The following is a 15,108-nucleotide window of genomic DNA, read 5'->3' on the forward strand; positions in this document are numbered from 1 at the left end:
TCCCATTAGCACCATCATTCGGGTTAAGGAAATTTGCTTAGTAAAAAAACTCGTGTGAGTGATGGTGGAAAACAGATAGCCGTGTTCTGCTTTTACAGAAAAAGGGACACATCAGTAAAGTGACTACCCCGGGGGACAGCAGAGGTATTGGTGGAGAAGAATATGGAGCTCGGTGATAAAATTTGCAATGGTGAGTTACAGTAGGTAAAGCGACCAATAATTGTTGAAGAGCTGGCTATACCGAACCACGACTGGATCTTGCCGCCATTTACTCCTCGCACACAAAAAACCTGATCTCATTCGTACATTGGGTTACATCGCCTTTGTCTCAGCTCCATCTTTTGTCTGACTGAGCCGCTTGTGAAGCTCTCTGAGACGTTTTTTTCTACTTTGACAAGGCTGTATAAATGCGAGTTGCCGCTATGCTCCATTAATCTCGAGCAACTGTCACATTTAAACATTAAAATCCTTTTTAACAGCACAGCCGCGCCCCTCCCTTTCTACTCAGGCGCAACGTGATCGGCAAAAATCGCTGGCCACGGGAGCGCCAATCAGCGACACGTGGCTTTTTCCACATCTCCGCCTGAATGCGAAGGGCGGCGAGAAGAAAGTGCAATGCACGATGGGAAATGAAGTGCTCCTTGGTCAGGTGTGGAGGCAGGCGGCCGAGTAGGGAACTACATCCCCCAGAATGCTAGGCGGCCGAGTAGGGAACTACATCCCCCAGAATGCTGGGCGGCCTATGTGCGCGGACCTTTCGCTGGAGCAACGCCCACTTGGGTTAGAAATGCCGGTTTCCAAGCGGGCGGTTTTAGAAGAGCGGATTTTGAGATTTATTTTTTGTCAAACACGAAAAGGATAATTCTGGTTGATAGAATGCAGTATGCCAGATTTATTTAGTTGCCTGTTTAATGCGCTCCATTAAAGACAGCGAGTGCGCAGACGCCCTTGGCACGGTCAGGACCCCTTGGATCTGTCACTGGAGGCCCGAGGTGTCTGCAAGAAATTTAAAGCAGCAGCGATTCCGTCTGTGCAGCCGCTCGTCCTCCCGAGGCACCGAGCGCCCGCCATTGTTATTGTTGAAGTGTGTGCGTGTGGTTTTAAAGGCGGACGATGCGGCGCTCTCTGATAATTTAGCGGGAAGCGTGCGAGGTGGTCGAGGAGCGGTGCACAAAGGAGGTCCGAGGGGCTGCCTCAGCTGTCAGACTGAGGTGGAGGGAAGCGAGAGCTGGTACAGGGTCATCCTGACTGTCAGCAACCCCTCCCCTCCCCTTCCCCCCCTCTCCATCCCCATCACTACAGGGCTGTTGGTAAACTGAAGGGAAAGAGCAACAATAGTAATATTCTTCCTTCCCAGCCCGGTAAAAATGGATCGTGAAAGAGGAGCGAGCGAAGATAATTTAGATTACTCAGTGGCAAATGTAGAAAAGGTAAGACTATATATCAGAGTTTCATTTATTTGTAACACGGTGCCTTTCGTCATCCTATTTTGTTTTTTATGAACTCAGCGAGACATAAAGTGTAGGTCAATTAAAACCATTTCATGGCAAGTACATGTCCAGTTCTATCAATGCTTATTCATAAATGTAACAATATAAGGAATATTGTGTTTTTTTTTGCCTAGTTAGTAATGAAAAGGATTGTAACTATTGTAGTCAGATTGTAAATATTTGTATTTATTTTGTAATATGGTATCATAATCTACCTACAGTTTGCCTTTGGCACAATTATTGTAGATAAGCTTCTGATATGTGAATGGATATAACTTGGTGGCTTTAAAAGTAATCATTTTATCTTTTATTCCATTATACTACCTGGGTAAACCTGTATCTGCTGTTTGTAAATTTCTAATGCTGAAGTAAAGTTAGATTCCAGAATGGACCTAGAAACATTTTAGCATGCTTTACCCTGGGGGAAAATACATATTTGTCTATTTCTCAAATATAATCATTCTACTGTACACCAATGGTATTTTTTTAGGCACATCATACAGGAAGCATGCTGGCTTGTACGCCTGTATATCTTGAAATATAGAGCTATTTGTCAACATAACAAGTTTTATTTTTAATGAAAGTGATCCTTTATTTTCCAGATCTATTATCTTAAAATAACATTGAATGGGATTATTTGCGACTGCAGTAACAATTGGCTGTGTAAACCAAACCATTTTTACTAGTTTGTGGTGTTATGGCCATGAGCTAATGAGGTTTTGAAGCTGCTCTGATAATAGCAGGAAACAGGGCAAACAAGATCATGGCCATGGGAGGTTAAGCAATGTGAAATTGAGGTCGGGAGAGTCTGATTTAGAACAGGGAAAGTGTAATTAGGCCAGAATAGAGTTCTAAAGCTTTTTTTTCCACAATTGGAGTCCTACAAAGTGAATAAACTTCTGAAGGTTTCTTCTGTCCTTAGGCAGGATTCCTCACCTTCATGCAGTTTGATCTTATCCTCTGAATGATGATCTACAGTAGGCTTGCCTCAGGACTGTATTTGACCCTGAACCTGGCTCAGATGATCTTTGGTGCTTACCTCCTGTACTAATCTAGTTTTGTTAAATCTAGTTTTGTGGCTGTTGTCACCAAATCACACCTTGGTCTGTCCCCTACTCCTCCGGCACTTTCTCCTCCTTTGAGCATCTCACCTTATTCCACCCCTTTCACCTCTCATTTAAAATTCTCATTCTCTACCACCCACCCTAGTACCATTAAAAATATTATTACCGAGATATCTTCACTGACTTCCTCCCTCAGCCTCTGTACCAAACGACTTCTCATCCTCAGTGATTTCAACCTCCATCTCAATTCATCATGTCTCTCTCCTGAGTTCACTAGCCTCCTATCCTCCCTTAATCACTCCCTCCATGTAAACTCCCCAACCCATATTCATGGCCATCCCCTTGACCTTGCCCCCTCTCATGGTCTCGCTACTCCTATCGTGTCAATCGCAGGTAAGTCCAGCTCTGACCACTTCCTCGTACCGCTTTCCACGCACCCCCGCTCCCCCAACCAACCCTATTTTCCTCTCTGTCCCTGGAAAAAACTCTCTCCCAACTGCACTTATGAAATTCCAACTGTCCAGCCTTTGGCCCTCCATTCACAATGACATTTCTGCAGCTACTGATCTGCTCAACCACACCCTGACCACCACCTTTGATGCCCTAGTCCCTATTAAAACAATTATTCTCACTCACTCTGGCCGTTCCCTCGGTACGGCCCTCATTTTCGCTCCCTTAAGTCCAAGGGACGCAGACTTGAATGGATATGGCGGACAACTGGTTTAGCCATTCACCACCAGGTCTGACTGGACCACAAAGCATTATCGGTCCTGCTCTCGTCTGCCAAAATTGCTCACTATTCCAGAATCATTCTGGAATGCAACGATAAACCCTGGCTTCTATTCTCTACTGCAAAGGGTCTTCTTAAACCCCTCTCCCCTGTCTCCTGCACCCTCCCCTCTGACAACAAGTGCGAGGAGCTCATGGATTTCTTTGTCTCTAAGATTAAGACCATCCGTTCAGCTGCCTCTGCCACTTCCCTTCCTTCCCCAGCCCACCGAGCCAAACTTCCTCTAAGGTTTCCCCCTGCCCTAGCCTTGAACTCACATCTTTCTCCAGTTTCTCTCCGATCTCTCCTCAGGACCTGTCCGCACTCACCTTATCCACGAGACCCACTTCATCTTCCTTCGACCCTGTTGCCACCAAACTGCTGACCACCCAACTTCCTTTTCTGACACCCATGTTAGCTGACATTGTTAACGGTTCTCTCTTCAGGTACTGTCCCCCTCTCCCTCAAATCTGCCGTCATCACCCCTCTCCTCAAAAAAACAACCCTTGACCCTCTCTGCCCTTGCAAACTACCACCCCATCTCCAACCTCCCTTTCCTCTCAAGTCCTTGAACGTGTTGTCTCCTCCCAAATCCGTGCCCATATTTCCCGCAGTTCCATGTTTGACTCCCTCCAATCACGTTTCCTCCCTTGTCACAGTACCGAAATGGCTCTCATCAAAGTCTCAAATGACATCCTTTGTGACTGTGTCCCTTCTCGTCCTTCTTGACTTGTCTGCAGCCTTTGACACAGTTGACCACTCCATCCTTCTCCACCGTTGTCCAGCTGGGTCTCGCCTGGTTCCATTCTTATCTAATCATTGCCAGAGAATCACTTGCAACGGCTTCTCTTCCTGCTCCCGCATCGTTACTTCTGGTGTCCCCCAAGGATCTATCCTTGGCCCCCTCCTATTTCTCATCTACATGTTGCCCCTTGGCGACATCATCCAAAAACAGAGCCTCAGTTTCCACATGTACGCCGACGACACCCAGCTCTACCTCACTAACTCTTCTCTCGACTCCTCCGCGGTCTCTAAATTGTCAGACTGCATATCCGACATCCAGTTCTGGATGAGCAGAAATTTCTCCAATTAAATATTGGGAAGACCGAAGCCATTGTTTTCGGTCCTAGCCATTGACTCCATCCCTCTCCCTAACATCTGTCTGAGGCTGAACCACTCTGTTCGCAACCTTGGTGTCATAGTTGACCCTGAAATGAGCTTCTGACCACATGCAGCATAACTAAGACTGCCTATTTCCACCTCCGTAACATCGCCTGTCTCCGCCCTTGCCTCGGCTCATCTGCTGCTGAAACCTTCATCCATGCCGTTGTTACCTCTGGACTTGACTATTCCAACGCACTCCCGGCTGGCCTCCCACATTCTACTCTACGTAAACTTGAGGTGATCCAAAAACTCAGCTGCCTGTGTCCCAACTCGCACCAAGTCCCGTTCACCCATCACTCCTGTGCTCGCTGACCTACATTGGCTCCCGGTTAAGCAATGCCTCGATTTCAAAATTCTCATCCTTGTTTTCAAATCCCTCCATATCCCTCTAATCTCCTTCAACCCCCGCCCCCCCCCCCCCCCCCGAGATATCTGCGCTCCTCTAATTCTTCCCTCTTGAGCATCCCTGATTATAATCGCTCAACCATTGGTGGCCGTGCCTTCTGTTGCCTCGGCCCTAAGCTCTGGAATTCCCTGCCTAAACCTCTCTGCCTCTCTTTCCTCCTTTTAAGACGCTCCTTAAAATCTACCTCTTTGACCAAGCTTTTGGTCACCTGCCCTAATTTCTCCTACTGTGGCTTGGTGTCAAATTTTTTGTCTTGTAAAGTGCCTTGGGACGTTTTACTATGTTAAAGGTGCTATATAAATACAAGTTGTTGTTCATCTTTGGTGCTTACCTCCTGCACTAATCTAGTTTTGTTAAAAGGGATTGGCATATCTGGAAGGTACGTTACCTATTTTTAAAATGTAAGTGATCCCATTATAGAGGACTAGGTTTGTTACCTCTCTGAAGTATGCGTGCAGGTTTTCATGGCTATAAATAACTAGATAGTTCATAAACAGCACCAAGTTGTATTTATGGCTTTAATGTAGAAAAATGTCCCAAAGCTGCTGCTGCAGTCAAATAATCGATCCTAAGCCAAAGATGATGATAGGAGAGATGACCAAAAGCTTGGTCCAAGAGGTGGATTTTGAGGAGGGTCTTAAGAGGAGAGGGAGGTAGAGAGATGAAAGAGCTTGGGGAGGAGAGGGAGGTAGAGAGGTGAAAGAGCTTGTGGGGGGGGGGGGGAGGGAGGTGAAAGAGCTTGGGGAGGAGAGGGAGGTAGAGAGGTGAAAGAGCTTGGGGAGGGGAGGGAGGTAGAGAGGGGAAAGAGCTTGGGGAGGGGAGGGGAGGGGAGGGAGGTAGAGAGGTGAAAGAGCTTGGGGAGGGCGGGAGGTAGGTAGAGAGGTGAAAGAGCTTGGGGAGGGGAGGGAGGTAGAGAGGGGAAAGAGCTTGGGGAGGGGAGGGAGGTAGAGAGGGGAAAGAGCTTGGGGAGGGGAGGGAGGTAGAGAGGGGAAAGAGCTTGGGGAGGGGAGGGAGGTAGAGAGGGGAAAGAGCTTGGGGAGGGAGGTAGAGAGGTGAAAGAGCTTGGGGAGGGCGGGAGGTAGGTAGAGAGGTGAAAGAGCTTGGGGAGGGGAGGGAGGTAGAGAGGTGAAAGAGCTTGGGGAGGGCGGGAGGTAGGTAGAGAGGTGAAAGAGCTTGGGGAGGGGAGGGAGGTGAAAGAGCTTGGGGAGGGGAGGGAGGTAGAGAGGGGAAAGAGCTTGGGGAGGGGAGGGAGGTAGAGAGGTGAAAGAGCTTAGGGAGGGAGGGAGGTAGAGAGGGGAAAGAGCTTGGGGAGGGGAGGGAGGTAGAGAGGTGAAAGAGCTTGGGGAGGGAGGGAGGTAGAGAGGGGAAAGAGCTTGGGGAGGGGAGGGAGGTAGAGAGGTGAAAGAGCTTGGGGAGGGAATGCCAGAGCCTAGGTGTCTGAAGGCATGTGGGAAGAGTTGATGCACCAGAGGCCAGTGTCACAGGAACAGAGTTTTTTTTGGGGGGTGGGTGGTGGCGCGGTGGGTTTGTAGGACCGAAGGGATTACAGACATGCAGTTTTGGATGATTTCTTAAGGTTAAACATTGGTAAGATTAAAGCCATTGTCTTTGAGTCCCGCCACAAACGCCATCCTCTTGCCACCAATCCTATCACTTCCCCATCCACTGTCTTGGGCTAAACCATACTGTTCGCAATCTATTATTCAACCCCAAGCCATCCAACTTCCCTTCCTGGCTCCCTTGCTAGGTGACATTGTAAATGGTTCCCTCTCCTCCGGTACTGTGCCCCTTTTCAAAACCTCCGGCATCTCCCTGGTCCTCAAAAGACTAACCCTCCTTAGCCCCTCCATCATTGCAAAGTACCACCCCATCTTCAGTCCCCCTTTCCTCGCAAGTCCTGGAATGTGTTGCCTCCCAAATCTCTACTCTCCTGCAACTCCATGTTTGAATCTCAGATTTCTGTCCCTGCCACAGCACTGAAGTGGCTCTAACCAAAGTTGCAAATGATATCCTCTTTGACTATGACACATTATCCCTCTTGGTCCTCCTTGACCTCTCTGTAGCCTTTGACATGGTCGACCATGCCATTGTCCTCCAATGCCTTTCCTCTGTTGTGCAGCTCCGGTAGATTGCACTTGGTTGGTTGCACTCGTAGCTATATGATGATTGTAGCGAGAGCATCTCCAGCAATGTCTTCTCTTCCAGCCCCTGTGCTGTTATTTCTGGAGGCCCTAAAGGCCAGCATTTATTGCCCATCCCTAATTGCCCTTGAGAAGGTGGTGGTGAACCGCTGCAGTCCAAGAGGTGAAGTCAGGATGGTGTGCGACTTGGAGGGGAATTTGCAGGTGGTGGTGTTCCCATGCACCTGCTGCCCTTGTCCTTCTAGCTGGTAGAAGTCGTGGGTTTGGGAGGTGCTGTCGAAGAAGCCTTGGCAAGTTGCTGCAGCGCATCTTGTAGATGGTACATACTGCAGCCACGGTACGCCGGTGGTGGAGGGAGTGAATGTTTAAGGTGGTGGATGGGGTGCCAATCAAGCAGGCTGCTTTGTCCTGGATGGTGTTGATCTTCTTGAGTGTTGTTAGAGCTGCACTCATTCCAGGCAAGTGGAGAGTGTTCCATCACACTCCTGACTTGTGCCTTGTAGATGGTGGAAAGGCTTTGGGGAGTCAGGCGGTGAGTCACTTGCCGCAGAATATCCAGCCTCTGACCTGCTCTTATAGCCACAGTATTAATATGGCTGGTCCAATTAAGTTTCTGGTCAACGGTGACCCTCCAGGATGTTGATGGTGGAGGATTCGGCGATGCTAATCTGTTGAATGTCAAAGGGAGGTGACAAGACTCTATTATTGGAGATGGTCATTGCCTGGCATTTGTGTGGTGCAAATGTTCCTTGCCATTTATCCCAAGCCTGAATGTTGTCCAGGTCTTGCTGCATGCGGGCATGGACTGCTTCATTATCTGAGGAGTTGCGACTGGAACTGAACATGGAATCTGTCTTTGGCCCCCTTCACTTCCTCATCTACATGTTGCCCCTTGGTGACATTATCCCCAGATAATGTCACCTAGCTTCGGGGGACAGTGGTATACAGTTGGATTGGAGTGGTCCTGGGAGTCCTTAATATTGACTCCGGACCCCATGAAATCTCCTGGATCGATGTCCATCACCAAGTGTAACTTGGTAATAGCACCACTGACCGAGCTGGACCGAGCTGCCAGACTGGGCTTGTGGCAGGTGGTGAGAGAACCAACACCAGGGATAACGTACGTGACATCGTCCTTGACAATCTACCTGTCACAGATCAATCTGTGCATGACAATATTAGTGACCACCGCACAGTCCTTGTGGAGAATAAGTCCCATCTTTACATTGAAGACACTCTCCATCATACCTTGTGGCACTTTCACCGTGCTAAGTATAATAGATTAACAACAGATCTAGCAGTTCAAAACTGGGCATCCATGAGTTGCTATGGGCCAACACCAGCGTTCCATTGCATTCCACCAGTCTGTAAACTCATGGCCTGGCATATCCCTCGCTCCTCCATCACCATCAAGCCAGATGACCAACCCTGGTTCAATGAGTGTGGAAGAGCATGCCAGGAGCAGCACCAAACATATCTGAAAATAAGACGACAATCTGGTGAAGCTATTACCAAGTATTACATGCATGCTAAACAGCAGAAGCAGCATGCTATAGACTGAGCTAAGCGGTCCCACAACCAATGGATCAGGTCAAGCTCTGCAATCCTGCCATGTCCAGTCATGAATGGTGGTGGACAATTAAGCAACCAACGGGAGGAGAAGTCTCCATGAACGTCCCTATCCTCAATGATGGCAGAGCTGAAGTATTCATAACCATCCCTCTGCCAAATGATCGATCTTGGTGGTCTCCTGAGGTCCCCACTATCACAGATGTTAGTCTTCAGCCAATTTGATTTACTCCACGTGATATCAAGAAATGGCTTAGTGCACTGGACACAGTAAAGGCTACGGGTACCAACAACATCCTGGCTGTAGTACTGAAGACCTGTGCTCTAGAACTAGCCCCACCTCCAGCTTATCTGTTCCAGTACAGCAACAACACTGGCATCTACCCAACAAAGTGGAAAATTGGCCAGGTGTATCCTGCCTACAAAGAAAAGCGGGACAAATGCAACCCTGCCAATTACCGCCCTATCAGGCTACTTCCAATCATCAGCAAAGTGATGGAAGGTGTCATCAACAGTGCTATCAAGCGGCACTTGCTCACTGATAACCTGCTCACTGATGCCCAGTTTGGGTTCACCAGAATTCCAGAAGTGAGGTGAGAGTGACTGTCCTTGACATCAAGACAGCATTTGACCGAGTGTGGCATCAAGCAGCCCTAGTAAAACTGAAGTCAATGGGAATCGGGGGAAACGCTCCACTGGCTGGAGTCATACCTAGCACAAAGGAAGATGGTTGTGGTTGTTGGAGACCAATCATCTCCACCAGGCCATCGCTGCAGGAGTTTTCAGGGCAACATCCTAGGCCCAACTATCTTCAGCTGCTTCATAGTTGACCTTCGCTTCAACATAAGGTCAGTGTTCAGTTCCATTTGCAATCTTCAGATAATGGAGTCCATGCCCGCATGCAGCAAGACCTGGACAACATCTAGGCTTGCGCTGATAAGTGGCAAGTACATTGCCTGGCACTTGTGTGGCGCAAATGATCATCTCCAACTGAAGAGAAACTAACTACCTCCCTTTGACATTCAAATGCCATTACCATCAACATCTTGGGGGTTACCATTGACCAGAAACTCAATTGAACATGTCAAATAAATTCCGTGGCTATGAGCAGGTCAGAGGGCTGGGTATTCTGTGGCGAGTGGCTCACCTCCTGACTACCCAAAGCCTCACTACCACTTACAAAGCACAAGTCAGTAGTTTGATGGAATACTCTCCACTTTCCTGGATGGGTGCAGATACAACACTTGAAGCTTGACATTATCCAGGACAAAGCAGTCCACTTGATCGGCACATCACCCAGCCTAAACATTCACTCCTCCCATCAGTGGCAAAGTTTGACCGCAGCATGTACTATCTATAGGATGCACTGCAGCAACTTGCCAAGACTTCTTCAGCAGCATCTCCCAAACCCACAACCTCCACCACCTAGAAGAACAAGGACAGCAGCTACATGGGATCCCCATCACCTCCAATCCACAAACCACCCTGACTTGGACATATATTGTCATTCCTTCATTGTCACTGGGTCAAAAAAAAACAAAATAGGAAAAGTGAGCATAGGAAAGAATTAAGTAAGGGAGGATATTGACGTCAAGGGAGCAAATAGAGTTAAAGAACAGGAGTCTAAAAAGATGGTTAAACATAAAGTGAGAGGAAATCCTATTAGTTAAACTGTCTGTACAGCAATGCACACAGTGTCCGTAATAAAACAGAGGAGCTGGAGGCAATCATGCGTTGGGAGGAACCCGACATAGTAGGGATTACTGAGACATGGCTACAGAAAAATCAGGACTGGGAATTAAACATTGCAGGGTATGACATATTTAGAAAAGATAGAGGGGAAAATGGGGAGGTGGAGTAGCTGTACTTATTTCTACTGCCATTCTGTTATCCCTAATAAGTGTCGCAGCTATCAGCAAGACAAAAATAGAATCCATATGGATAGAGATAAAATATAATAAAAGATCAATCACATTAATAGGCGTAGTCTACAGACCACCTAATAGTGGAAGGGAGGTGGAGGAAGAAATATACAGACAAATTAGAGAAATGAGTAAAAAACATAGAATAATAATCATGGGGGATTTCAACTACCCTGATATTAGACAGAAGAGGTAGATAAAGGGGATAAGGGTATGGAGTTCCTACAATGTCTACAGGACTCCTTTCTAACCCAATATGTAAAAAGTCCAACAAGGGAGGATTTGCTATTGGACCTAGTAATGGGGAATGAGCCAGAGCAGATAAGAGAAGTAAAAGTAGGGGAACATATAGGCAATAGTGACCATAATATAATATGCTACAAGATGATAATGGAGAAGGACATAAGTATGACAAAAACCAGGTTAATAGATTGGAGAAAAGCTGATTTTTGAGGGGCTGAGAATAGAACTTGGGAAGATAAAATGGGCAACAATATTGGCAAACAACTATGTAGAACAGCAATGGGAAACATTTAAGATGGTGTTCAACAGAGTGCAGGAAAAATATATTCCGCTAAAAGGAAAGAAACAAACTAAACACGAATGAGACTCCATAGATGAGTAAAGACATAAGGGAACAATTGAGGGTAAGGAAAGAGGCATACATTAAGTACAGAGACAGCAGAGGAGTGCATGATAGAGAGAATACGAAGGGATTAGGAGAGAAGTCAAAAAAACAATTTAGGAAGGCAAAGAGGAACTATGAAATTAAATTATCAAGGAACATAAAACAAAATAGTAAAATATTTTACAGGCACATCAATTAAAAAAAAAAAAAAAGGAAGGTTGGGATGGGAATAGGGCAATTAAGGGATGGACAGGACAATATCACAGGTAACGATAGGGAGATGGCAGAAATATTAAATCCTGATTTAACTTCGGTATTTACCAGGGAGATAGAACAGGTGGACATGACATTGGATGATATGAGTAATGAGATAAGTTCATTTAAAATAAAAAAGGGGATATATAAACTAATCAAACTCAGAGTATAAAACCCCTGGTCCGGATGGATTGCATCCACGCATTTTAAAATAATCTAGGGAAGAGCTAGCCGAGGCATTACTACACATTTAATAATTCGTTAGAAAAAGATGTAGTACCAGAGGACTGGCGGATAGCTAACGTAATAATACCTATATTTATGAAGGGGGATAGAACATGTCCAGGGAATTATAGACCAGTCAGCTTAACATTGGTGGTAGGAAAAATAATGGAATCCCTACTAAAGGAGAAAACAGAAGAACATCTAGAAACAAAGTATAATCAGATTTCAAAAGGGAAAATCTTACTTGACCAACCTTATTGAATTTTTTGAAGAGGTAACAGAGAGTAGACAATGGTAATGCAGTAGATGTAATTTATGTAGATTTTCAAAAGGCCTTCGATAAGGCACCCCATAATAGACTGATGAATAAGGTCAGAGAATGCGGAGTCAGGGGACAAGTAGCAGAATGGATTGCTAGCTGGTTTCAGGACAGAAAGCAGAGAGTAGGGGTAAAGGGGCAGCTATTCAGAGTGGCAGAAGGTGGGTAGTGGTGTTCCACAGGATCAGTGCTGGGACCACTGCTGTTCACCATTTACATTAATGATTTAGACTTTGGAATCAAACACAATTTCTAAATTTGCGGATGATCCCAAATTGGGGGGAATAGTCAATACTGAGGAGGACTGCAACAAATTACAGGAGGACATTAATAAACTTGCAGAATGGGCAAATAATTGGCAAATGAAGTTCAACACCAAAATGTGAGGGATTACATTTTGGTAGGAAGAATAGGGAGGTCACATCTCTTGGAGGGTACGAGTCTAGGTGGGGTAGAGGAACAAAGGGATCTCTGAATACAAATAAACAAATCACTAAAAGTTGCGCCACAGGTTAGCAAGGCAATTTAAAAAAAGCAAAATAACAACAGAAAATGCTGGAAAAACTGAGCAGGTCAGGCAACATCTGTGGAGAGAAATTTGAGTTGACATTTCAGGTCGAACCCTTCTTCAAAACTGGAAAGAAAAGAAAATAGATCGAAGGCAGGGCTGCGATCGGACAAAAGAAGTGAAAGAGCTAGACGAGATGGTAATAGGCTGAGATTAGGTGTAAAGTGTACTGGCAGGGCAAGAGATAGCTGCCAGGTGTGAGAGAGAAACAAAAGGAAAGGGGGGGGGGGGGGGGGAAGGAGTGGAAAAATTACAAGAAAAAATGTGTAATAGGGGCCGAGGTTATGATCTGAAATTGTTGAACTCGATATTGAGTCCGGAAGGCTGCAGAGTGCCTAATCGGAAGATGAGGTGCTGTTCCTCGAGTTTACGTTGAGCTTCCGTGGAACAATACAAGAGGCCAAGGACGGTGAGGTCCGAGTGGGAATGGAGCGGTGAATTAAAATGACAGGCGACCGGAAGCTCGGGGTCACCCTTACGGACTGAACGGAGATGTTCCGCAAAGCGGTCACCCAAAAAGCAAACCAAGCACTAGGGTTTATTTCTCGAGGGATAGAATTCAAAAGTAGGGAAGTTATGCTAAACCTATATCGAACCTTGGTTAGACCACACCTAGGGCTGGATTTTCATTGAGGAGGTGGGTAGGAGGCGGGACTACAACTTTTGGGGTTGTAGTCCCGCCTCCATCCGAGATGCAGCCAATCCACACGATTTTGACTTGCTTGACCATGTTGAGCCCGCCTAGTGGGCTCAGCAGGCCAATTAACGGCCACCCGGCAACCGGTGACGTCACAGATTGATATTTCATCTGTCAAGACATTTTGACAGATGAAATATCAGCGTTCAACAGCTGTTTGAAGCTGTCAAACACTGACAATTTGTACTCCAAGTTAATTCCTTCCTCTCAGGATGATTTAGAGATCTCTCCGGAACAGAAAGCTGAATGCTACAATTTTTGACAGATCGCGGCCATTCTGCTTTCTGTGCCGGTGAGATGAGGGACTCCCGAGACCTGAAGGAAGGAAGGCTGTAAAGGTAAGTAAAACTTCTTTAAACACTTTAAACACACCAAACACACTTACCTCTTCACTCATGCACCCATCACTCACTTGAACACCAGACATCTCGACCCCTCCAAGCCCTTCATCCCGACGGCCCGCCTCGCTAACTTGGCGTGGTTTGGAGACGTCAGGAATCCCACATTTCACCAATGAAAATAGGGATTAGGCTAAAAACTGCCTGTTAACTACCTGCTAACAGGCAGTTAATTGGCACTAATCCCCTTCCCGCCTTGGGGAGGCGGGTCCCAGTGCGGGTCGGGTACCCGCCTCCTTTGAAACTGGCATGGAGGCGGGTTAGAAACATAGAAGATAGGAGCAGGAGTAGGCCACTCGGCCCCTCCAGACTGCTCCACCATTCAATGCGATCATGGCTGATCATCCAAGTTCAGTACCTGGTCCCTGCTTTCTCCCTATACCCCTTGATCCCTTTAGCCTTAAGAAATATATCCAACTCCTTCTTGAATATATTTAATGAATTGGCCTCTACTGCCTTCTGTGGTAGAGAATTCCACAGGTTCACCACTCTCTGGGTGAAGAAATTCCTCCTCATCTCTGTCCTAAAAGGCCTACCCCTTATCCTTAGACTGTGACTCCTGGTTCTGCATTCCCCGACCATCGGGAACATCCTCCCTGCATCTAGTCTGTCCAGTCCTGCCAGAATTTTATAAGTTTCAATGAGATCCCCTCTCATTCTTCTAAACTCCAGCGAGTACAAGCCCAATCGACCCAATCTCTCCTCGTACGTCATTCCTGCCATCCCAGGTATCAACCTGGTGAAGCTTCGCTGAACTCCTTCCATGGCAAGAATATCCTTCCTCGGATAAGGTGACCAAAACTGCACACAATACTCAAGATGTGGTCTCACCAAGGCCCTGTACAACTGCAGCAAGACATCCTTGTTCTTGTACTCAAACCCTCTCGCTATGAAGGCCAACATACCATTTGCCTTCTAAAGCGCCTGCTGCACCTGCATGCTTACCTTCAGCGACTGGTGCACAAGGACACCCAGGTCTCATTGCACTTCCCCTTCTCCCAATCTATTGCCATTCAGATAATCTGCCTTCCTGTTTTTGACACCAAAGTGGATAACCTCACATTTATCCACGTTATATTGCATCTGCCATGCTTCTGCCCAATCACCCAACATGTCCAAATCATCCTGGAGTTTCTCGGCATCCTCCACACAGCACACACGCCCACCCAGCTTTGTCATCTGCAAACTTGGAGATATTACATCTAGTTCCCTTGTCCAGATCATTAATATATATTGTGAATAGCTGGGGTCCAAGGACCCTGCGGTACCCCACTAGTCACTGCCTGCCACTCGGAAAAAGACCCGTTTATTCCAACTCTTTGCTTTCTATCTGCCAACCAGTTCTCTATCCAAGTCAATACCTTGCCCCCAATCCCATGTGCCTTAATTTTACACGCTAATCTCTTATGTGGGACCTTATCAAAAGCCTTCTGAAAGTCCAAATACACCAGATCCACTGGTTCTCCCTTATCTATTTTACTAGTTACACCCTC

At 46.7% G+C, this 15,108-nt stretch overlaps 1 protein-coding gene across 4 annotated transcripts in view; it reads left to right on the plus strand.

Moving 5' to 3' along the window:
• Positions 1-821: 821 nt before the first annotated feature.
• ipo13b (importin 13b) overlaps positions 822-15,108 on the plus strand; it is a 220,332-nt gene continuing 206,045 nt past the window's right edge. For 2 of the 4 annotated variants that reach the window (XM_085982981.1, XM_085982980.1), the window contains exon 1: positions 822-1,430. In XM_085982981.1, coding sequence (XP_085839107.1) covers positions 1,368-1,430 — 63 coding nt within the window. In that variant the 5' untranslated portion in view covers positions 822-1,367. The remainder of the gene's footprint in view (positions 1,431-15,108) is intronic. The other 2 variants (XM_085982978.1, XM_085982979.1) reach the window with 2 other exon arrangements.

The sequence above is a fragment of the Somniosus microcephalus genome, chromosome 3 (assembly GCF_052327205.1).
Source record: "Somniosus microcephalus isolate GS21.2 chromosome 3, FLI_Smic_1.0, whole genome shotgun sequence".
Lineage (NCBI taxonomy): Eukaryota > Metazoa > Chordata > Chondrichthyes > Squaliformes > Somniosidae > Somniosus > Somniosus microcephalus.